Source organism: Streptopelia decaocto (genome assembly GCF_964273445.1).
Source record: "Streptopelia decaocto genome assembly, chromosome: 23".
Lineage (NCBI taxonomy): Eukaryota > Metazoa > Chordata > Aves > Columbiformes > Columbidae > Streptopelia > Streptopelia decaocto.
The window spans coordinates 3,584,899-3,609,758 of NC_138678.1; the positions used below are offsets into that span (position 1 = coordinate 3,584,899).

General features: G+C 53.8%; 1 protein-coding gene across 1 annotated transcript in view; it reads right to left on the reverse strand.

Moving 5' to 3' along the window:
* GRIK3 (glutamate ionotropic receptor kainate type subunit 3) overlaps positions 1-24,860 on the reverse strand; it is a gene marked incomplete at both ends in the record, with an annotated part of 83,273 nt that overhangs the window by 21,001 nt on the left and 37,412 nt on the right. Inside the window, 7 exons of the mRNA XM_082071530.1 lie at positions 2,907-3,014; positions 5,275-5,418; positions 6,286-6,459; positions 9,536-9,589; positions 11,377-11,558; positions 12,748-13,005; positions 13,510-13,686. Of these exons, the coding sequence (XP_081927656.1) occupies positions 2,907-3,014; positions 5,275-5,418; positions 6,286-6,459; positions 9,536-9,589; positions 11,377-11,558; positions 12,748-13,005; positions 13,510-13,686 (1,097 nt within the window). The remainder of the gene's footprint in view (positions 1-2,906; positions 3,015-5,274; positions 5,419-6,285; positions 6,460-9,535; positions 9,590-11,376; positions 11,559-12,747; positions 13,006-13,509; positions 13,687-24,860) is intronic.

The window sequence follows — 24,860 nt, forward strand, 5'->3', positions numbered from 1 at the left end:
GACCGTTCCCGACTCCGCGCTGTGACAAACCAGAGGGACGTTTGGAACGGGTCCCCTTGGCCCAGGTCACCCCTCGGGACGGGCGTTCGCCACCACAGTCCCCACCCATGTGAGGTGCTCTGGTCTTCTCAGGCTGTCAATTTTAATAAAAGATGAGGCTTTGAAGGAGGCTATTGACCCAGAAATAGCAAAACGTGTCTCTATTTAAGAGAAGTCATCTGGGCAGCTCTAAGCCTGTTAACCTGATCTCCGTGGCGCCGGGGAGGCTTTAGACCCAACTTTGAAGGCTGAAGTGGCTAAAGGACTGTGACGGGAGCTGAAATGTCAGGGGAGCTGGAGGAACGTGGGGGTGCCGGCAGCAGAAGGAGCGGGGTGGCCATCTAGCCAGGCTGGCACTGAGGAAAACCAAACCCCATGTGGAAATGGGAACAGAACGATCCATCTGTGGGGTCAAACTGTGCGATGGGACCCAGAGGAAGCAAAGGCAGCCGGCTCAGAGCCACCGGGAGCCAGGAACTTCCCATCTTTTATTTATTGCTATTTTTAAGCTGCTTCAACCTCTTCAGCAGTCCAAGGGAAGAACTTGGTTTTACTGCATCCCCAAAAAGAGACTTTGTAATGAGCAATGCTGCCTGGCAAAAAAACGTCATGAATTCTACAAGAGTTTCCATGAACTTTGTGAAGGGCTCTAAATATTTCAGGTAAAACCTGAGCAATCCCCCGCATCTCCCTGCGATCACACAGCAGCCGCAATGCCAAAAGATGGTGGTTCTGCATGGGAGAAGAGAAGCAAACGCGGAGCCCCGGCCAGCAGCACTGCGGGCTCGGGGAGCTCTGCCTGCTGCGTTTTCTTTAAGAAATTAAATACATAGTTCTTAAGCCTGAATTAATCAGTTTAAAATATTAAGATAAAGGAAAGAAAAAAGTGCATTAAGAGAACTGTGCAAGTCAGATAGTCGAACCACATGTAATTAGGTATAGTTAATACTCCTGTAATCCCTGCAACATCCAGGAGCCGCGAGGATCAGGAGTTCAATCCTAAAGCTCAACAAACATAAGCTATTATACATAACGCACAATCCGTTCGGGATTTGTTTGTAGTTTGGCGTTTTGTTATTTCAGCTTAACTATCGACACAAACCTCGCTTGGGCAGAGATGTGACATCGATACTTCAAAACCCCTCTAGAGCTGACAAGGAGCTTTCAAAAAATAACAGCGGAGCTGCGAAATCCGCGAGTTGTCGGAGACAAAAGCTGCACGGGGGGTGCGCCAGGGTTTGGCGCTTCCTCTGGGCTTTGTGTGACACACAACAGCAATAAATGCGGCTGGTGCCAGCAATTCCCCGCCACACCTGAGCAGCTTGACGTGACAGGTATTGCGGTTGGACCTAAACATCCTGCGGTACCCAAATCTACGCACATTTCTGTTATTCCACCAGCGCAGCTCTCCGGCACGTCGGTGCCGCTGTGCTCCAAAAAGACACGTTGGGTTTTTTTGGTTTAGACTCTATATACAAAATACTTTGTAAAAACCTGAAGTCAAGGTGCAGAGATCATCTCCTGCTCAGGTCTGGCGAGGAGGCGGCTCTTCCCGCATCGGCTGCTCAGCCTCAATGCCATTGGGTCTATTTGAACTGTTTTCTGTATTCGACACCAAAAAACACTCGCTAGGAGAGCGCCGTGGCGACCTTGAGATTTTCTACGTGGAGCAAACAACTGCTGTGGTGAGAAAGCGTGGCAGCGATTTATTTCGAACCGAAGGCAAAACAAACTGTCAAAACAGGGGGATGGGGAGGCCAAGCTGTTTGGTGCCACGGAGCTTCACCGCACCCTGATCACACCGCTGCCTCCAGCCCTGTTTGATTAATTCCCTGTACGGGCATCTGTGCGTGTTGGGCCGCTCGCTGCACCGTTAATTGAAACGTCCCTCTCTGTGCCCCCAGCTGGCGCCTCCCGCAGCCCCGGCACCTGTCCCCGTGCCGGAGGGGACGGGACTCGGTGCACGTCCCGCTGCCCACGGCACCTTGTGCCTGTCGAAAAGCAGAATCTGCTTGGGAAGGGGATTTGCTGCCCGCTGGCCCCTCTCTGCCGTCAATGTGCAGGAGACCTTGAGCAGGATGAGGCCGGGGGGACCCCGGGAGCACGTCGGGCTGCTCCTTTGGGCTTAAACCAACTGACCTCACCTCGAAACGCTCCAGATGCTTTGCATATGGCCTTTTTTATTATTATTATTTAAATAAGTAATTGAAGAAAAGGAAATGAAATCCCCACGAACACCTGAGAATCAGGCTTTCACATCAGCATTGTGTTTCTGTGCCCGGAGATTTGCGCTAATGAGGAGGATCTGAGGCTGCAGCCTTTGTGCTGTGTCTCCTCCGGTTCCCGGGCAAAGCGAATGAGACCCCTCCAGCCAACCAGGCAAAACCACACTTTGCTTTTTGCTTATTGTCGCTTGGATAACACAGCCCAGAAATAAACAAAAATACACACTGCTTCCTCCTCCAAAATCCAGGCGGTAATAAGCTGGTGCCATTTCCAAGCCTTAGGCAATTTTCTTTGTGGGAAATCACACCGAGGTGATGCTTTCAAGGGCTGTTGCCTCCTCAGAAAAATCAGCATTTTGTAAGCAAGGCCAGCGAGATGGGGGGGGGACGGGCTTTATTCCTCCCCCCTTGGCCCAGGCCGGGAGCTGTTACCGGCTGCTCGGATCCCACTGCATCCCACACACATCGCGCGGGGCCCCGAGTGCCGGCTGAGCCGTGGAAAAGGATCTGAGGAATCCCACAAAGCAAAGACCCTTTTGTGTAAAAACCAGAGAACATGGAAGCGATGCAACCACCGTTTCCTCTGCTGCCTGAGAGTCGGAGATAGACTAAGCCATAGCGGGTAAGACAAACCTCGCCTACCTTTTCGAGACCGTCTTCTTTGAGGCTGATGATATCCAAGTCAAAATCTGTCCGTAAACCACTCGTTTTATTAAAGACAATTCGTCCTGTTAATCCTTCCCATTGGGCCTGTGGAAGGGAGAAAAAGTAGCAGGGCTGTTACTAGGCATCATAAATAATCTTTTACCCTACACTGTATGTTCTTTTAATTAGTCCTTATACTGGTTCTTACTCCCCAAAGAGCATGATTAATTAACAGCCATCTCTGTCACTGTTCAGACTGCAGACAGAGCTGGAGATTCTCTCAACTCTCTTGCAGTCCTCGCTACAGTTTTCGTTTGCACCTTTTCTGTCCACCAGCTGTTGCAGGACGTGATGACTCAGTAGAAAAGCGCTTGCATTTATCACGGCATCCTCGTGCGCTGCAGTTATCCTTGGAGCACTGATAAATGCGGGGCTGCGGGGAGCCGGGCTTTGGGACACCTCCAGTCCGGCTCATAAATAATCCCTTTTTGCACGAACCTGCTGATGCTTCCAAGGTGTGTGGAGGATGAGGTGTCCTGAACACTCTCCTCCCTCCTTCCAGACGGATGGTGGAGCAGAAGAGGCCAGGAGCAGGCTCTGTGCTGTGAAATAGGCACGGGGATCGGTGGGAGTGCTGCCCATAGCGCTGCTCCGCTTTTGGGCAGGATGAGCCCAGGGCTGGTGCCCCTTGGGGCTGTGGAGAATTTCAGTGTTTGACGGGGCAAGGTCCTGCACAGCCTGGTCGGACCTGGGAGCGGGTCCTGCTGGCAGCAGGAGCTTGGCGTCAAGAGCTCCAGCTTCATTTCAGCGCAGTGCTGCTGGGGTGCTGTCTCTTTTCCAGCGTACGCTTTGCAGCACCACCAGAATTGCTCTCTCTGATTTAAGAGGTGATGGAGCCCTAAATGTCAGGCAGTGGCTGCGTTGGCGGAGCAGGTGCTGGGGACAGCAGGTGCCGGGGACAGCGCTGGGCTGTGCTGTGAGTGCCCGTCCCGAGGAGGATGCTCCGGGCTGCTGACACCTTTGCTGCTTTGCAGTCGCGTCTCGGGCTCTGTCCCCGAGCTGGGGAGGGGGTGGCTGCGGGGACACGTCCCTCTGTGCACCCCTTGGTCTTTTGGGAGCTGAGAGAGAGCGGTTGCTGCGTGTTCTGATTGCGGTGGGGAGGAGGCTTATCCCTGCAACGCGCTGACACGCTGCCAGGGAGGGAAACAACAGGCGGGCACTGGAGTGTGCGGCTCAGGGTAATTTGCAAAAGGAGCCAACCAAACAAATTATTTACACTCTGTTTTGGCAGCCAGCTGGAGCGGCTTTCTGCAGGAGGGAACAAAACACCAGAATGGAGAGAGAGAGAGGAGAGAATACCGTCTTTAGTGCCTATTAAGAAAAGAGCTCATTCTCTCTCTGCAATGGGAATCATTCTTCTTCTCTCCTCCTGCTACTCTTCTGTTTGAAAACTTTAGGGGTTTTTATACCCAGCCTTTTAAATGTGACCCAATCGTGCGTCCCATCCTGCAGCCACTCTTACAACTTGCTGTGCAAACCGCCCCAGGCAGAGAAGTTTAAAAAGGCCTTGGGGTAAATAAGAGGGTTTTTTATCACAAAGACATATCTGGTAGGGTTTGCAGTACCTCCCTGCAGCTCCGCCTTCGTTTTTTCCTTCTTTGAGGGCTCCTTTTTGCAGACGGAGCCAACCCGGGGTGTGAGTGCAGGGGTGCGAGCTCGGGCTGGTTTGGGATGGCTGGACACTTCTCACTGCACTCTCCCTGCTCTCCAACACCCGTGCTGTGAGGCTGCCTGCGCGCTTCAGCCAGGGGCAAACCAACAATTACATGCGCTGAACGGGGAGAAATCATAATGACTGGAAACACAGAGGGAACGAAGCTGCGTCCTCGCTCCCCGGGCTCCTCCGTGCTGAATCCCCCGCTCTGCCCAAGTGGGCTCAGTGCACAGGGACCCCGCGCTGCCAGCTCTGCCGCTGGGGTTCGGCAGCACCGAACGCCCTTTGTGGGCCCCAAGCAAATGTTCCTGTCCGCGGTAAATGGCTGGTGCTCGGCTGAGAAACGGCCTCCGAGAGCGAGCGGTCCAGCTGCTCGTGACGCAGGCAGAGGCCAGCGCAGATCTCAGTGACGGCACGGGAGGGCTCGGCTCGTTCGGGATGCTTGGCACAGCTGGACAGATGTTATTTTGAAGGCAAAGAGGGGATTTTTCCATTCTGGGTGCACTCGGCAGCCCGGCCTGTGTCTGCGGTACCTGCCCAGGCAGGGGGGGGTTTCACAGCCGTGCGCCCTGTGTGCCGAGCAGCTCGCTGCTCCCGCGGGGGAGTTTTGTGTTAGCGGGAAGCAGTAATAGTTGCAAATCATGCTTTTACCTCTTTTATAAAGTTCATGAAGCGGCCACCGAACCTCCAGGCTTTGTGGCGGTGGCACTGCAGGGAGTTGACGGTCATCTGAGGGGCGCGCTGGTAGCAGACGGACACCACGTGCACCGCGTCGTACAGCAGGGCAGCGTCTGTCTAAAGTCAAGGGGAACAGCATTTGTGTCAACAGCGGTTCCAGAGCGAGGAAGCAAGGTTTGCTAAGTTACGGCAGGGAGGGGAAGTGCAAGAGTATGTCCAAGCAGTTTCATGGTGGATTACATACTGTAATGCCCAGCTGAGATCAGGACAGCAGGCAAACACAAATAACAGGCAGCACAGAGAGAGGGACTGGGAGAAGATCTGGGGGGGGAACCCAGCAGCGCTGCAGACAACACGATGCTGCAGGTGTGGGCAACGCCGCAGACAAGTAGGTGGCTAAAGGAGAATAGTGGGGCTCTCCTCCGGGGAAAAAAAGAACAGGAGGGACACAAGGAGCCGTTGCAAGGTGAAATTCAGGGAGGCTCTGCCACATGTGGGGGGAGTTCTGGCAGATCTGAAGGGAGAAGGAAGGAGGGAGCCAGTCGGCAATTCCGGGGGTCGGAGACAGCCCGGCAGGGAAGACAGATGGGCGAGCAGGTGCCGAACCTTCCGAGCAGTAACTCAGCGGAGCGGAGCTGCCATCAGACCCTAAACGGGAGTCATCAAAGCTGCAGCAAAGCTCATCTCTGGGCAGAGCTTTGGCTCTTTGTCCCTGCATCAATCCCAGCAAAGTGCCTGGCACAGTCCAGCTGTGCCGGGCGTTGGGCTGGGGATCGTCCTGCCCTGAGCTGACACAGGACGTGTGGGGGGAAAGCAAAGAGAGGGGATGGTGCCTCTCCCGGGTGCTGGGGGGTTTGGGGCGCACACTGTCCAGTTACCAGTACAACAACCAATAACTAGAACGCTTAGCCCTTAACGAACGTTCCTGCCCTCCCTCCCGCTCTAATCTGCTCCCCAGATTTCCCACGTTTAAACTTCTCGTACCATCATGACGCCGTCGAGCAGCCCCAGCTCCGCCTTGGGCGCGGACTGCAGCCGCTCCATGGACCACTTCTCGATGATGGAGGACACGTGCGGGTTCTCCACGTTGAGGATCCGAAAGCCGGTCAGGTTCACTCCGGAGTAACGATATGGTTCTAGGTCTAATGCATAAAGATCCTTAAAAGAGAGAAACCAGTTTAAACATTTTGTTTAGCTTTGTTTTGTTGGTGTTTTCTGGCTGTGGCTGAGGTGGGCAGGTGGAGCCCGCAGAGGGTGGAGGACAATGCGCCCGTTGCCATCAGTCAGTGCTTGCAGGACGGGGCTCGGCGCGGTCGGGGAATTGGGGTGTCAAATGTGCAGATTCACCCACACACAGCAGGGGAAGCTCCTACCGCACTCGCTGCATGAAAGAGGCGAGTGAACTGTGGGGAGAGAACCAGAACCGCTGTGTGTAACCATGAAAAAGGGGCTTGGGAGCAAGGGGAGGGGGACAACGCAGAGCTCCTGTGTCCGAAGCTCCCGGGGGCCTTTCCGTGGGCAATTGGCTGTGAGCGCTGAACCCACAGGGTGCTGCAGATGACGGAGGAGCTCTGAATGCAGCACGCCAATTTGCAGACGGCTATCAAAGAGGAACTAAGACGTGTTTCTTGACATTACGACCAGCCCACACAGTCTGCAAGTGAATGAGGGTGCCCTTTATGCGATCTGCAGAGCCGGGAGGCGGGCAGCCCGCCAGCAGCGCCTGGCAGCGGCGAGACGGGCGAGCGGAGCCTCTGCAGAGGCGCTTCCTAATGCATCTCCTGGCTCTGCCACACGCGGAATATTAACTGCGGTTTGGGATTAACTTCAGTGCTCAGTACCTAGTCTGGGCGGTTTGGGCTCAGACAACACGGCCGGAGCAGAGCACAGCGGGTCTGCTCAGCGAGAACCCCGGGCAGCGACCCGAGGGTGCAGAATGGAGGTCAGGATGTGGCTTCATTAAGGGGAATCATTTGTTGGACGGGACATGTTTAATCAGAGCTTATCCTGAGCAGTTTCTGCAAGTGTTCAATGGTAGTAAAAATATAGGGAGGCTGAAAGGCAACACCACTGTCTTCTGTGGTAGAGTGGGGGGTGAATATGGGAATGATGTTCATTGCTCTCATAAGGGATTATCCCAAAGAGTTTAAATCCAGCAGGAGGTCTCGTGGCTGTTGCTGTGGTGGCTCTACAGGACACGGGGTCCGGCAGCAGCGAGCTGGGAAAGGCCCTAAAACACACCACCCTGAGCAAAGCGCAACAAAATCAGCACTCGCCAGCAACCGAGACTTCATTCGCAGTGGGGGAGAGAGGAATTCTTACAGCTGGTTTGCTTTAATAAGCTTTGGGGGGTTGATCTTTTCCTGAAGCCTTTGCAGCCCCAAGGCACCTCTGATGGATGCCGCGCGTTAATCTGCAGGTGCAGCCAGGGACGAGTCATTAATCACACCACAACAGAGATCAGGGGCTTTGTGTTGTGTGTGTTTGGTTGGTTGTTTTCCCCCTGAAAAATCTCAAGTACAAGCCTCCAGGTTTTGTTAAAGGGCATGGTGAAAACCAGCCCAGAATGTTGACTCTGAAGTGCCTACAAGCGGAGTGTCAGGACTCGGAGAGGTGTGGGGCTCGATTGCCATATCAGTTTCTTCTGGATTTTCTGCTCCTGTGCAGCCACAGATTGAAACATCTGGTTCTATTTTCCACCTCATCTACATTCCTTTTCACTCATTATTTTCTGCACTGCAGATTCATTCTCCCCTCCATCCTGCCACCCTGGCCTGGGTTGGGTCTGTCATTTTTGTTTCCGTTGGCTCACAGGCCGGGAGGAGATGGGGCAGTTTGTACGAGCTGCTGGGGAGCCGGAGGGGCTGGGGCTCAGGGTGTCACCACCCGGCGCCTCGCGGGTCCCGAAGCTGCTTGTGCGTTAGATGAAGGCTCAGAAGGCTCCTCCTCCTCTTCCTCATCCTCCGCGGTGGCCGAGCCCCGCGAGCCGGCCCCGCTGAACCGCGCAGCCTCGCGCAACGTCGAAGCGTTTCGTGCCAAGTGTTGATGCACTGTGCTCAGTATTGACTGGGGACCTTTTAGAAACATTCAGTATAACATAATAGACTAATTCATTAGCACCCCATGGGTCTAGTACTGGAGGAGCTGAAGCACATGCATTGCAAGCTAGGAAAACATTGCCTTGAGGAATGACAGATTAAAATATCTTTCCCATGATATAACTGTTATTTCAGGAAAGTGGCATTAATTGTGATTGCTTATCTATTAATTTATTATAATTCTTCTTTTCCCACCTCCAGGCTGTACCTACACATGAAATGTACTCTAGGCTCAGCTGGGGCTGATTAATAGGAGGTTATCTGGGAAATGCTCAAAGCTGCCTGGAATAGATAATAGCAACAGGGGTAATTAAAATGTCTTTTGCATTTGAAAAATAAATTTTGCAGTTTTTAAGGGTTAGTTTAGTCTGTTTCTTTCCTAAAGGCAAAAAGATAAATTGGATTTTCAAAATCACACAAAATTCAACAGTACACTAGACAATAGCCTCCTAAATGGAAACAAAAGTGGCATGCCAAAAATCCCTAACCGAAGTGCCTCTGGAGTCAGAGAGGAACTGGCCCGTGTTTAATGAGTGTGGAGTTCATTTCAAGATGAGTTGTTCTCATGCAAAATAAACCTGCGGGACTGCACTATTGCCCACAGCGGGGCTGCCGCCGGCTCCTCGGGAGCCCGAGCTCAGCACACGGACACGGACCCGGTTCCGAGGAGAACTGGTCCCACCAAACGCCGTCTGGGGGTCTGCAACCGCGCAGATTCACACTGGTGCTCATCTTCAGTGCGCGGGTGGCTGCACTGAGATCAAACTGGCTGGAAGGGGAGATAAACCAGAGCCCACACCTGTGCCCAGCTGGAGCAGCTCCCAAGGAGCGAGCCGGGCCAGAAGCAGCCCGAGGAGAGGCCGACGTGTCTCGGGATGAGCTGCTCTGGGGGATTTACAACCACATCTCTGTGGTCTGTGTCCCAGCTGAAGCTCCATCCAGCCCTCCCTGCCCTGGCAGGTGCCAGCCCTGGCTCTGCCGTCCCACCGCACTGTGTCCCCGGGACAGGACACCCAGGACACCCAGGACACCCAGGACACACAAGACACCCAGCCCGCTCTCCCGCCGCGCCACCCCCTCCTCACTTCCCACTCCCGGCGAGGGTAGAAGGTGTTGGCACAGATCAGATACTTTACCAGCGTGGTGAAGATGAAGTGGTAGTATTCCGTCATCATTCCCATCGCCATGGCCTTGGGGAGAGGAGGGACAGGTTAGGAAGAGTGTGCACAAGAATGTCACAACAGTCGTGCAACGTCAACACCTGAAGTGCAGCAGAAGACAGACCCAGAAACACAGGATCTGGATTCCAGATCAGTCTGTGAAGCAGTTAAGTGTGTGTTTGGCCAGCAAAACGCGTGTGCTGAAGAGCACCAGCCTGTCCCCTGTCACCTGCTCACCAGCCTGTCCCCCTGCCCCCTGGCCACGGAGCTGCCGGTTCCTCCTCACCCGCACACCCGGGTGCAAAGGGCTGGAGCAAGGGATGATACCTCAGCGTGTGAAGCATCAGTTAGAGCATGTGAAACCAATCGAGAGTAAATAACAAGATTCCAGTTCATGTTCTGCAGCTGGATCAGTGGTAGGTGGAAAGTTCCGACCTGCTGGAGGAAACAAGCCCCGGCTTCCAGGTCCTGGCAGCCTGTGTGCAGGAAACATCTGGGTGTGTGGGGAGATGAATAAATGATAAACCTGGCGGAGAAGCTGCAGGCAGTTCCGGGTGAGAGCGGGAGCCCCATGGCAGTGATGGCAGGCACAGCTGGGATAGGTTTTTACAATGATATTTTTGTCCAAGAGGGTGAAATAATGGCTGGTTTGATGTCTCTGTTGCTCCGAGGAAACTGACTGGTGTGATTATCAGAAGTAAATAACAGCAATAATATACAAACATTACTGGTTTTGGGGGCAAGCAGAAGGCTGGACTAACCTTCCCTGGCATTTTCTCGGCCCGCTGTGTTTCTGTGTAGCATTGCTAAGCTGCAGTTCGTGGCTTTGGGTCCTGAAAGAGCCGGCGCGCACACAGCGCCAGGCGGGAAGATTCTGTCTCCCTGGTCCCCCCTCTCCTCCATCTTCCTCACTCTGCGCTCACAGTGATGAGCAGAGCAGATGGCACAATAAACTATAATAAACTGCATAATAAGTGAACAGCACCAAACACAGCCAGCATGTTAAAATAATAGGCAGGAGACAATGAGTCCCTGATATTGCTTGCTTTAATAATCCCTCCCGGGCTTTCTGGTTTCTCTGAGCTCTTCCCTTCCTTCTGCATCAAGCAGGCTGCAGGAGAAGCCTCTTTCCATGTGCTTGCTCTCTCTGCCCTTCAGGGGGTTTGTTTATTCTCTGTGGCTGTGTCTTGCTGGGCTGATATGAGCAGCACTTCCACCGGCTGGTTTTTAGCTTTCTTTGTGAGATCCTCATATTGACCCTGAAACCTACAGGCGCTGGGAGATGAGGAGGAGCTGGGCTGAGCAGCAAACCCGCGAAAAACGCCGCTGGAGGAACTCGGGGAGAAAGGAATGGAAAATCACTGACAGCTGCCTTAAAGGCCAAGGATTGCACACGGGGCTGCCCAAGGGCTGGAGGACACCGCCCAGACGCGGCTGTTTGCAGCGCGACACGCAAAGGACGTGTGTTATAAACACCCTGTGCTTTCAGGGCTCCTGTGGACCAACCGGGGGCAGACGGCAGCGCGGACGGCAAAGAAGGTATTGAAAACAGCAGCCGTGAACCGGCCTCTGTGCCGCCTTCAACACACGCTTGGCCACAGCACTTTGTCCTCCCGTAACGTTTGTTTGTTCTTACTGACAGTCACTTGGTGATACTTCACTTTTTTTTAGCGGTGAAAACTATAGTTCCTATAGAAATCCAGTAGTACCCTTGAAAAATGGCCATGTTGCACGTCTTAGTGCAGCTGCGGCTCGTGGCCAGAGGGAGGGAGCAGGACGGCCCCCGCACACACGCTCCCCGCTGTCCCCCCGCTCACCTGCTTGAGGATCTGAGCGGCCATCAGGTGGCTGCAGTCGAAGATGATGCGGAATTCCCTGCCCCGCTTCATCTCCTTGAGCAGCGGCCGCGCGTCGTCCGTGTCGAGCGGGAGCTGGCGGATCTTGAGGCGGATGTTGTAGCGCGACGGGGCCATGATGAGCTCCTGGAGCCGGATCAGCCCTGCGGGCAGCGCCAGACCCGCCGCGTTACGCACGGCCGGCCCTCGCCCCTCCTGCCCAGCGCAGCCAGTGTTTCTTCCCCTATTCTTTACAGAACGCAACCAGGACTTTCCTCTCTCCCTCAAATGGCCGTTGCTAAAGGCAAATCGGAGCCAAGGTGCCATGCGTCAGTCATTACAAACCCAGCTGTTTCCAGCTGTTCTAAGGCAGAGTGGCTTTTCCCGGGCCCGGCTGTGGCCGAGCTGGGGTCCCTGCACTGAGGGGAAGAGGAGAATAGCAGATTGGTCCTAACCTTTGACATCTCTGCGGTCACGACGTATTTTCTGAAGCGAATACGCCCTTGAGAAGGGACAGGATGTGCTAATCAGCTATAGAACAAATTAAAATCTGCACTGTTTATGATGCACAGCAGCAGAATAAAAAAATGAGTAGATACTTAAATTTATGAGTAGTATAGTTCATAACAGTCACTTAATCACAACTCGTGACTTTCTTACTACCCTTAGAATGAATTTATCTTTATGCAGATGGTACCAAGCCACGCTGGATGCAGCAGGAGTTACTGATATCTAATGCTGCAAGAAGAAATTCAGCAGATGCCTATTGCAAGGAGGAAAATAGAAGCATGTCCTTCTGCATAGTGGAAGAAATACATTAGAATACGCCACGAAGGGAACATACTGTGACCCACATTTGCAAAACAGAAATGTCAAACTGTGTTCTCATCAGCCCTCCCCTAAAGAAACCATTTGGTTTAGTGGAATTAGGTTGGACAGGCTATCCAATGTGTCTTTTGTTTTGGGGGGTTTTTTATCTATAGTCTTATGCGGGACTTTGCTTTGTTTAACCATCAATGCTTGCTCTATGTGCAGAACTTTGCCAGCTGTGTTTTACAGAATTAGCCAGAAAACAAGAAACTTTGCAGAACTGCTGGGAAAGTGCCCCCGCGGTGCCCCAGCGACCAAGAGCCAAACGCCGCGGAGCTGAGCACCCTCGGGCCCCTTTGTTGCTGGGGGGTTCCCCACATCCTGGCGCTTTGTGAGCGAAACACATGGGAAAGGATCCCGGGGCAGCGCTGGGAACTGGCACGTCCACTGCAACCAGCGCTGCTCGGGTGGCATTTTGCTCCTAACAGCTTCATTAGAAAAATCCCTAAATGGGACCCACAACAAAACATCTCCTGCCCTTACCTGTGCTGTCATCGTAAACCACGGTGGCCGACCTCCATTTCAGATACTGCACCAGGTCCAGGATGGCGTGGCTGAGGGAGGCGTAGTCGGGGTACAGGTTGACGTAGAAAGTGTCCTTGTTGTCCAGGGGGTGATGCTTCCAGCGGAGCTGGATGTGCGGGACCTCCAGCGCGTTGCAGATGGACTGCACGGCGTTGGTGCAGGAGCCTTGCGAAGGGCCGAATATTGCGACGACCCCCAGCGCCAGCTGGTCACAGGCTGCCAAGGGAACGGGGGCCGTGGGCAGGTGTCCCCCTGGGGGCTCCCCCACAACCCACCCAGGCAGCGCCGTTCGGTTCTCCCGCAGCAGAAGCAAAACCACTGAGCCCTCAGGTCATCACCCCACAGCCACATTTCTTCCCTCCTCCTCAGCAATTCCAGCGGGCTGCTGTTATCAGATCATCAAAACCGACTGGCTTTCAGGAAGAGAACAGAATTTCTGCGCCAGGGATACAGTAAACTAAACAAAGGCATGGCCTCCAGACCCGCGCTCAGGATTAGAAGCAAACACTGAAAGGAGTTTTGCGAGGTTTGCGGAGGGAGGAAAGCGTAGTCGTTCCCTGTCTATTAAAATGCCTCTGGAAGGTCAGCTCCTGGAGGACTCTCCTCCACATCACTGACTAGCGAGGACAAAACGAGCGGCTGCGGCTCTGGCGCCAAACCCTGCCTTTTAGTGCCGAGTAAACGGCCGCGAAGCCGCCAAGCGGCGTGCTGTGCTCTTACCTTTCTTAGTGGCTTCAAAGCTGTCGTGGAAGTGTATCCTCTGAATGTCGTAGGTTAGCGTCGTGTTAGGCAACAAAGTTCTGTTTCTGTTGATAATATTGGCAGAAAACCTGAAGGCTTGTTCCTCAGCGCTCATCACCTGCGTGTTGGGGCCATCTGCGTACTCAAAGATGCCTCCTGCAACACAAGCAAAGCCAGCGGTAAGCCACCTAAAGTCTGATTTGGAAGCTCCAAGGACGAGAAGACTCTGTGACATTCGCAGGCTGAACAAGGCTGCTCCAGGATATTTCCTCGACTGAAAGAAAGACATTAAAACATTTGCAGTTTTGCTACATGGCCCGTGTTCAGAGTGCCACTTTGTAAGGCAGATAAGGCTTTATAAGACAGATAGTGGGTTTCCATAAGACCGAACCTCGGGAGGTGGGTGTGCTGTTGCTCAGCTGCAGGGATGCTCTGGTGTTGTGCTCAGGGGAGTTTCTGACCCTCCCGCCTCGTCCCCCACGTCCTCATGCAGCTGGTTTTAGTGCTGGTTTCAGTGCCCTTCTCATCTCCTATTGTTCCTCATCTTTAGTTATCTGAGTTCATCATTCAGACCAGTGGAGACTTCTGAATTTGCCTGCCCTACAGCTTCTCTGCTCAATAATGCACATCTCGGATGCGGGCTTTGCCGTGTTCCAAAGTTGTTAATGCCATTACACCTCCCCAAGGGCAGCGAGCTCATGTCGCGGTACCGCTGGGTTTCTTGGCTCTGTATCCGAGGCTTGTCCCCAGTTCCCCGCTGACAGCCGCTCTAATTGAAGTGACTTAGTGCGGGCGTAAATTATGTAATTGCACGTCCTTGTCTCGGAGATGTCGGCACTATCCTCTGCCCCTTACGGAACCACAGAAAGGCACGTGAGTCTCACTCTATCTTATTAAAAAGTAAACCTAAATAATTAATGGATGAACAAGATAAGCAAGTGCAATTGGTAACAGATGGTCTCTGGGTTCATTAGCAGAAGGAAAATCTTCCCCTTCAATTTAAGGTAGACCTAAAATGTTTTGTTGTAGACAACAGATGTCTGCTCAGCCCTCCTCATTCTCAAGAAACAGCGCAAACGCTCCTCCAGGAGCCAGAGCGCGTTATCTGTGGGTTTTGTGGCCGTTTGGTGTAAGCCGGGAGTGCCACTTTGGCGAGGGCCGAGCGGGCGTTGCGGTGACAGCTCCTCAGGACACCCCAAGCCCTGCGAACACAGGAGCGGTGCTGAGACCGTCCCTGTCCCTCCCCAGAGCCCGCGGGCTTGTGTGGAGCAGGTCTGCTTGGGACAGAGCATAGAGCGGCTGGGTACGTGGATTATTGGTGTTTGATCCCAAATAAATTCACGTTCCCAACATCCAACTGGATGTAAGAGGCTTTTTGACAGAAAAGAATTTCCTGTGCAGCCACCCAGTACCTTGAATTTAGTGGCAGGCGCCGAGGAGCAGCCGGGCAGAAGTGATGGATTTCTGGCTGTGCCGCTGGGACTGCGTGGGACCTGCCGCCATTGCTCAGGTGTCACGGAGCCGGGGACACCGGCGGCAGATCCGCAGCGGCCGTGGGGCTGGGCCAGCCCAGCCGGGGGTCCCTCCGGCTCCTCGCCGCTCCTCCAGACACCTTCCTTCCCAGCATTGTTTAAAGAGCCTAATAACCAGCTTGAGACAGCTGATTAATGCAGAATCTTCATCATGATTACATAGCATAACTGGCATTAATTTGAAAAGCCAGCTAATTATGAAAATAATTGTTGCGGCTTTTCCATTTGAGCAAAATGGAGAATATGTGCTTGTGCTACTGAGAGAATGAGGGATGGACGTCCTGGGGGACCCCGTGTGTGCCCACAAACCCCGCCGGGGGTGAAGCGATGCAGGGCTGGGCAACGTGCTGATCAGCGACAGCCGTGTCGCCCTCCCCGCGCTCCCCAGGAGCCATCGCGCGGGCTCACACCGGTGCCCTCGCCGCGGCTTTGCTCTCGTGTGCAGAGTCAATGGGCTATAAAAAGTCAACAACAAAACCGTTCCCACTTTTATATACTACCTATAAACAAGTTTCATCTGAGACACTAAAACTAAGGGCCCTTTAGTGTTACTGCCTGTCTCTAAACCATTTCTGCCTCTGCCCTGTTTTTCGAGTTGTTTCAGATGTCTCGGGGACTGCTGGATGCTGCTGCCTCGACCTGGTGCTCAGCTCTCTGTCCCAGCATTGCCTGTGCCAGGTCCCAGCTGCCCTGTCCTCGTCCCTCCCCGTGCCGCAGGTGACAGGTGACCGCGCGGCTCCCTCGAGCAGCCGTGCAGCCCTGGGCTCCCCACGGGTGTCGTTCAACACGCATTGAGGTTCAACAGCGTCTGCTGTTTGTTTCTTGCCGTGCTTGTGTGGCCTTTAGTGCGCTGGGCTCCAGGTTCCCAAACCAGCCTCGTCCGAGACCCCTTGGCCAAAGCGCCACCAGCTCCTTGGGCAGGAACACAAGCAACCGCTATCACTTGCTTTTACAGATTTTTTTGATGGAGTAATCGATTATTACATGTGACTTCTTGGATTTTAAATATCAGTCACCAGTCAGGTTAAATAATTATTCAGTTGTCTTTTACCTTTAAAGCAGACTAATTGCCCTCCAGGGAATGTCAATCAGCATTTGGGAAAACACACTAATTAAAATCAGCTTCATGTCTTATTCTTTTATGTGGTTTGATTTGCTGACCACTGATGTTGCTGCTGGGGGGGGGGAGGTTTAAAAATTCAGAATGAGAATCCAAAGCAGACCTGCAGCTCTCCTTGAGATCTGGAGCAGAAGAGCAGGAAGAGGAGCAGGCGGCCGGGCAGGCTGGTTCCTGCACGTGGAGGGAGGTTTGGCCACAACACGCAGGGGATCCCACTCTAACCGAGCAGCGGACAATGAGTCTCTCTATTCAGAGTAAAATCTGGATCCCAGGAAACCCCCCAAATCCCCCAGGGCACGGAGCGGCCGGGCAGGAGCAGGGGGACGGGACGGGAATCCTTTCCCGGCTCATCCTGAGCTGCGGCTGCACGGAGCCCCAGTTATTTTTAGCTCCGCTGAAAGCTAAGTCAAGAAATTCAAAGTATTTTAGTTTTACACTTCTTGCCCTCTTCCCCTTGTTAACAAAACAAACAGCTTCATTCTCGGCAAGAAAATTCCAACAGCCCTCAGTGTGCGGTGTGATCTCTTATCTCTTACTCCTTATAAAATCCCGGAGTTACTTAGCTCTGAAGAACAACTATTTCTGATAGCGCTTTTCTCTCCCCCGCTGACAGTGTTTTTAACACATTTAGACAGCTTTCCGACAGTCTCTTTCCATGTGACATCCTGGCAGCAATACACGTTTTGAAGTAGCTCTCGCTGAGGATGGAGCCAGCCCGAGCTCCTGCCCGCGGCTCACATACATCTCGTGCCCCAGGGCCTGTACTTCATGTGTTTTATCTCTGCAACATCTTGTTGCAGAGCAGGGCTGGGCTCTGTTTCGGGGCGGGATTAGTGACCAGGCCCAGCAGGACCCGTACCCGTCGGTTGGTGGCTGTTTCTCCCGGGTGGTCCCCGGGGCAGGGCGGCACAGCCCGTCCTCCCCAGTGAGCCTTCCCGGGATGCCAGGGAAATGACCGTTCTGTCTATCTGACCAGTCCAGTGGAGAGAATGTCACTGGCGTGGTCCAGGTCCCTCCAGGGCCAGCGTTTGTACCAATAAAGAGAAATGAGAAAACACCAGCGATAAGTAAATAAATAATTCTCGGGAGCGCGAGGTTGCGCTCTGGGGATGGAGCTAAAGCTCCCAGAGACTGCCTGGCAGCGGGACTCCTACAGCCACCGATGCAATAACACTGACTGAAGGGAAAGCAGGAAAATCCAGAAGGCAATAAATATAACTCCTTGTTCTTCTTGCCCTTTCCCCCGAGGAGCTGCTGCTATCAAATGCTCCATCATTAAACGCAGCTGAATGAGCTGGTGGCTGTTGTGGCAGGTGCCAGAGCGGGATCTGAGCCCAGCGCAGGGTGAGGGTTAACCCCAGAGCCCGTGTGTCCGGGTCGCTCACGCTCACACGCTGCTGGTGTTCATTACGCGTCTCTTTTATCAGAATTAGGAAGGAATTGGGCTTGTCCCCGAGCAAACGTTTCTCTCCCGGCAGTTTCTCCGGCTCTCAGGTCTGGCGTGTTTCCAGCTGTATTTTCCAAGCGCCCCAGGGTTGCTCTGCCTCCCCACGCTGACGAGGTTTCCAGCCCAGCGGCTGCAGGGGACGGTCCTGCTCCGGGCTGCTGGGGACGGTCCTGCTCTGGGCTGCAGGGGACGGTCCTGCTCTGGGCTGCAGGGGACGGTCCTGCTCTGGGCTGCAGGGGACGGTCCTGCTCTGGGCTGCAGGGGACAGTCCTGCTCTGGGCTGCAGGGGACGGTCCTGCTCTCGGCCGCAGGGTACGGTCCTGCTCTGGGCTGCAGGGGACAGTCCTGCTCGCGGCTGCCGCAGCGCCCCGGGTGCCGCTGCCTGTCCGGGGTCCCGCGGACCCCCCGGTGCCTGACGGGAGGAGCTGGCGAACCCAGCGACGCGCCCAGCACCTCGGATTCCACCACATTTTGCAGCAGAATGAAAGGCCAGGTACTTGCTGAGTAATGCCAAGAAAAGGAATTCAAGCAGAAAATCAGATATGCAAAACGTGTGTGTGCCATAAGGAGGGATTCTCCCGCCCGCCGGGACAGAGAGCCCGTCACAGCAGGCTGAGCCATTCCCGAGAGACGGCATCTCCCTCTTCTCTCATTTTGATATTGAATATGCAAAGTCCTACTTCATTTGCACTGTATTAGGTACTTCATGTCACAGGGGGTGACATTCTTCTCCGTATGAGCTGTTTAACAGATGAGCAGCCAAGTGGCAAAGAAATACATTATTAATGCTTCTGGTTAAATTAACTGATTAAAAACACTGTAGCTAAAGTGTATGTATCAGCACTTTGCTTGCACTCGATGAGAAATTAATTGAAGATGGCAGTTTGTTTTTTAAAGGCCAGCAGCTTGGGATGGTCTGGTACCCGTCACCCGTGGGGCGGGGGGGTCACACACGTCATGTGTGGGGTCAGTGGGTCACACATGTCACCTGTGGGGTCAGTGGGTCACACACGTCACCCGTGGGGTCGGTGGGTGACGCATCACGTATGGGGACAGTGGGTCACACACGTCACCTGTGGGGTCGGTGGGTCACACATCATGTGTGGGGTCAGTGGGTCACACATGTCACATATGGGGACAGAGGGTCACACATCACTTATGGGATCAGTGGGTCACACACGTCACCCATGGGGTCAGTGGGTCACACACCACTTATGGGATCAGTGGGTCACACACGTCACCCGTGGGGTTGGCAGGTCACACATGTCACGTGTGGGGTCAGTGGGTCACACACATCACCCTTGGCATGGGTTGGTCACACACGTCACCCATGGGGTCAGCGGGTCACATACATCACGTGTGGGCTCAGTGGGTCACACACATCCCCCGTAGGGTCGGCGGGTCACACATCACTTATGGAGTCAGTGGGTCACACACGTCCCCCGTGGGGTCGGCGGGTCACACATGACTAATGGAGTCAGTGGGTCGCACACGTCCCCCGTGGGGTCGGCGGGTCACACGCACTGGGTGTGTTCAGCACCCGTGTCCGTGTCCATCTGGTCCCACAGGACACGGCGCGGTCGACACAGCCCGCATGGTCGCAGCTCCTGGAAACAAACTTCTCCTCGTTTGCAGCTCCCACTCGCTCGGCCTAATTGGCGCCGTCTCCTCCGCTTTGAACAAGCTGTTCTGGTGTTGCACGTTTTACATCTGAGAAGGAGCGTTCAGCGCGGCGGCCGCACGTAACCCCGACCAAGGGAGCGGATCAAAGCGCTAATCTGCGATCAAAGGCCTTCAGCAGCACGACAGCAGAAATAAATTAAGTTAGCAACAGATTTCTTAATGATATTTACATATTTAATTTGCATAATACATGATTAAAATGAAATGGGCATTTTTATTTTTTTAAGCAGGCTCAATTAATTAAAAAAATGAAGAAGGCAGGACCATGATCTCGTAGGAGTAGATTCCCGTCAAGATAAGGGCAGCAAGAACCTTTTAATGTACCTGGTGTACAGCTCGCAGCATCGTGCGGATCTCCGCAGGGACCAGGGAGTCCCAGCCCAAGGAGCCCCCGAGGGTGCCCAGTGACACCCAGTCCCACCAGTTTCCCTCGGCGGTGCTGGGACGGGCTCCCTACTTTCATTTAAGTAGGTTTATTTCTCCAGAAGACGAAGATCTTGTGTGCTTTGGGCTACTCGCATTCAAATTGTTTTTACTCTTCGATACCTCACCAAACACTTGCATTGGCTTTGACTAATTAGCAGTTTGGATTTTTGGTGCCACAAGCGCAGGGTTAAACCGCAGTATTTATTTGTGCTGGGTTGGTCTGTGCAGGACGGGGCTGCAGGACGGAGACCCCGGGGCCGTCACCCCCCTTGGCGATGGGCACCCCCTCCCCAAAACCTTCCCGAGACTGGGCACTCAGCAAACGTGTCCCGGAAATCACCGGTGACCGAATAAATCAGGCGTGCTCGGTTGGCATTTTTATGGTCGCACTTTGGGCTATAAGCACGCTTTAAACTGTAATATACGGCAGAAAAGGAAGTTTGAAAGCTTAACATTATTAAGGATCTATAACACAGGGTTTGGGCAGCACAGCTGTAAGTCTGTTTTCCCATTGTGTTTTATTGGCCTGCGGTGTAATCTGGTGCTGGACGCGATGTCCATCTGGTGCAGTATGAAGCAGAGAAGCGAGGCCGGAGCTGCAATAAATCCAGGCTCACGTCTGCGATCATCACAGCTCGGAACCCGCAGGATGGTCCGGATCCGTCTGGTCTCTTTAGCTTGGAGAAGAGGAGACTGAGGGGGGACTCACTCATGTTTACAGATCTATAAAGGGGAGTGTCAGGAGGATGGAGCCAGGCTCTTCTCGGTGACAACCAGTGACAGGACAAGGGGCAATGGGTGCAAACTGGAACACAGGAGGTTCCACTTAAATTTGAGAAGAAACTTGTTCCTGGTGAGGGTGGCAGAGCCTGGCCCAGGCTGCCCAGGGGGGTTGTGGAGTCTCCTTCTGTGCAGACATTCCAACCCGCCTGGACACCTTCCTGTGTAACCTCATCTGGGTGTTCCTGCTCCATGGGGGGATTGCACTGGATGAGCTTTCCAGGGCCCTTCAACCCCTGACATTCTGGGATTCTGTGGGATTCTGTGATTCTGCGGGCACCAGGTCTCCCTGCGGATGCTCTTGGGTTTGGGCCCCCAGCACCACCCCCGTTGAACCCCAGCAGGCAAAGGTTTGCTCGCTTGTCCCCCTGCAAACTGAGTCCCACGGGTTAATGTGTGAAAATTGTCCGTGGGAATGAACGTGGCAGAGGAGGAGCAGGAACAGGGACCCGCTCAGGTCTGGCACAGCTCTCTGTTTCCTTCCCTACCCGTTATTAGCTCCTCTTTTACCTGGAATTAGAAATACACTTGATATAAGTATAGAATAGGTGCTGTCCTGCAATGCAATGAAGTCCCACATAAGAATTCAACCCAAGAAAAATCAAAATTGTTGCATGTTAATTAAATTCTTCTTAAATATTCATTGCGAAGCCCCAGCTAATGAACGTTAATACCTGCCTGGCGTGTAGCATCTAATATTAGACTTTAAAAAATCTAAATTAAATCTTACACTTCATTTACAATGTAACCAAATAGCGGCAGGCAACTGATTGTTTCTCATTCTTGTGTTGATGCTTCCAAAAATCAGGGCTTTAAATAAGATGATGCATTGAATAGCAAATGCAACTCTGCAAATATTATGACATATTGTTTGCATTCTGCCCTAAATATTTAACAGTTCCATTTTACAAGATTTTTGTGCCACATGCTGAGAATTTGCTGCTGATAGATGCTGAATTTGATTGATGAAATGGGCTCCATTCAGGAGCTGACGACCCCGAACCCTTCGCAGGGTCTTTGCTGTTCGCATTTTCTGGGGTTTTTTCTACCTTTTAAAAAAGTAATCAGAGAGAGGGGAAAAAAGGCACCGAGTTCTCTGCAAAAATTGTTTCTGCTTAATCCCATCTGCTCTCCACAGCAAAACCTTTCCGTAGGAAAAGATCAAAGGTCTGTAATGGGTTTACCGGGTGTCCAAGAGGCTGCGGGTGATTGAGCCGCCCTGTGCGGGGGAGCCGCAGGTGGCATCGGGACACGCAGGCGCCCAGCGTGGCCTTCGCCTCTTCCTATTCTAATGTCCTAAGCAGAGGGAAAATCCACCCCGGGCCGGGATGCGGTGCTGGGTGTGTTGGGACCAGGGTTTGGGGACACCTGGGACACGGCCTGACCTGCCCCCCGGGCCGGGATGCGGTGCTGGGTGTGTTGGGACCAGGGTCCGGGGACACCTGGGACACGTGGCCTGACCCGTGTCAGGAGGCACCTGCACCATTCGCTGTTCGTGAGAACAAGAAAGCTCAGGATTTCTTAGATATTCCGTCTCAATCTACCTTGACCAACGTCTTTCCTGGCAGGAAGGATCTGCCCAGGGTGGGCATTTTGTAACCATGCGATGTTCTTATGAATGGTTATTTGTCCTTTTTTTTTTTAATTTCTTAATTGCCAATTCTGAGTGTCCAGGGTAATTACAGCTGAAAGCTTCACTGACTTAAAAGCAGCACTTTATTCCAGGGAATGAAAGACAAAGAGAGAGTGACAAAAGGGTCCGCTCTGACAAGTGCTTTCATGGTTTTCCCGTCTGTTCTCTCGTTTGCGAACACGCGGAGCAGGGGGTGCAGAGGGACGCGGGGAACTGCCCGGCAGCACGGCCGCAGAGGAGCTCTGAATTCCCGGTAACGAGCACAATCAGCCAGTAAAACCTCTTCGTCTCATCAAAGAATACGGCGCACATGAGAGAGCAGCTGGCACGGAGCCGTGATCGGCGCTGGTGGCTGAACGTGGGGCTGGCGCCGGGGTCCCCGTCACCGCGGTGGGGACACGGCCGGGCTGCCCATGGCGTCCTGACAGTGATGTCCCCACTGTCCACAGTGTCCCCACCAGAGCTGGGTGTCCCCATGTCTCCACCAGCACAGGGTGTCCCCACCAGCACAGGGTGTCCCCACCAGAGCTGGTTGTCCCCATCAGCATTGGGTGTCCCCACCAGAGCTGGGTGTCCCCACCAGCACAGGGTGTCCCCATCAGCATTGGGTGTCCCCACCAGCATTGAGTGTCCCCACCAGCACAGGGTGTCCCCACCAGCACAGGGTGTCCCCACCAGCACAGGGTGTCCCCACCAGAGCTGGGTGTCCCCACCAGCACAGGGTGTCCCCACCAGCATTGGGTGTCCCCACCAGCACAGGGTGTCCCCATCAGCACAGGGTGTCCCCACCAGAGCTGGTTGTCCCCACCAGCATTGGGTGTCCCCACCAGCACTGAGCATCCCCACCAGCATTGGCTGTGCTAATGAAGCTGAACATTCATTATTTTGACTAAACAAAGTGAATCACAAACTACGGTGACTAAATTATCAGTTTGGTAGCTCAGAAATGGCGAAATTTGAAGACCGTTCCAATTATAGAGGAGGTGGAATAGGAAAACTCTATTAATAGGTTCAAATCCAATTAAAGATGCACGTTAGTCATTGTGTAGCTTCGCACCTTTGTCACCGGTGACAGCGGATGGAACCGCACCAGGTGTCTGCTCAGCGGTGACCTGAGCGCTTTGCTGTTCACACCAAACCCCAAAGCTTTGATGTTTTGTAGTAATTCCAAGATGTATCGTAGTTATCACTGCTTGTTTAGTGCTAAGGACACTGTTTCCTCCACTACAGCGTAATGAATTACCAGGGATCGCGTGTTCAGTGGCTCCTATTGATTCATGCGGAGCTAATTAATAGATACATCACCCAATCATAAACATGAGCAATCACACACGCCTCGTTAGCACAAACGAGCAAACTGCTACAGAGAGGGCGGGGGCAGGTCTCTGGAAGGGTTAATGGGATAATATCTACTGATGGGACTAAAACTTGTGTTGTGAACTTGAGCAGCCCCTGCTGCAAAGTGCCAAAGGAGCTCTGAACGCAGCTGAGCTGAACTGGACTTTAATTAAAAGGCGTATTGAAGGGAAAGATTTCTGTCAGGAAAGCTGAGGAGTGAAGGTTCTCTGTTTCTAGGGCTTGTGTTCCTCCTTGCCTCCTGCAGCAAACATTGTTTGGGGGGAAACCACAGGAATTTGGGCAAAACAGTCCTCCTGCTTCAGCGCAGGCCGAGCAGCCGCCTCGTGGTTGCTGCTGCCACACTGGGGCCAGAGATCCAAATGGGGGACAGCGTCCCTCGCTCATCCTCCAGTTTACAGGTGACTGGTGCAGAACTCAAGTAATAGCTTCAGTCTCAAAGGGCTAAGCGAGAAAAAATAAGATTAATAAGTGGAGCAGTCCACCTGAAAGCAAATTGGTAGAGGATGCTGCAGACGTACACCCTGCCGTAGTGCCGAGCGGCTGCTTTATGCATCGCTTTCTTCTCGATGCGTGTCATATATTTAGAAGCTGTTTGGAAAAGACGTTTCTAGCATCTTGTAGCCCAGCGGTAAGTGGGGCTCTGCTGGGTGGCGGCGTGTGAATCTGATGAACCGAAGTGTCGGGTCGCTGCCCCGCGCGCGGCACCAATCCTGCACTGCGCTGCCCCGCGCGCGGCACCAATCCTGCACTGCGCTGCCCCGCGCGCGGCACCAATCCTGCACTGCGCTGCTGCGAGCGCGGCGGTCCCGCTGATGTCCCGGGGGTGGCCGCGGGGCGCCCGGCCGGCGCTGGAACTCAGTGCTGCTGCACACGCGCCCTCTGCCCGGCGCTGCTCGGCGTGGGGGGAGCGCCACGAGGGGGACGGCGGCGGCACGCGGGAGCTGGGGGGCTGGCGGTGACACCGTGGGGCTGGCGGTGACATTGTGGGGCTGGCAGTGACACTATGGGGCTTGTCGTGACACCACGGGGCTGGCGGTGACACCCTGGGAATGGCAGTGACACTACGGGGATGGCAGTGACACCATGGGGATGGCGGTGACACTGTGGGGCTGGCGGTGACATTGTGGGCTGGCGGTGACACTGTGGGGCTTGTAGTGACACCACGGGGCTGGCGGTGACACCATGGGGATGGCAGTGACACTACGGGGCTGGCGGTGACACCGTGGGGCTGGCGGTGACACTGTGGCGCTTGTAGTGATACTGTGGGGCTGGCGTTGACACCGTGGGGCTGGCGGTGACACCGCAGGGCTGTGTGTGCAGTCCACGTGCTTCACGGGACTCCCTTAATTA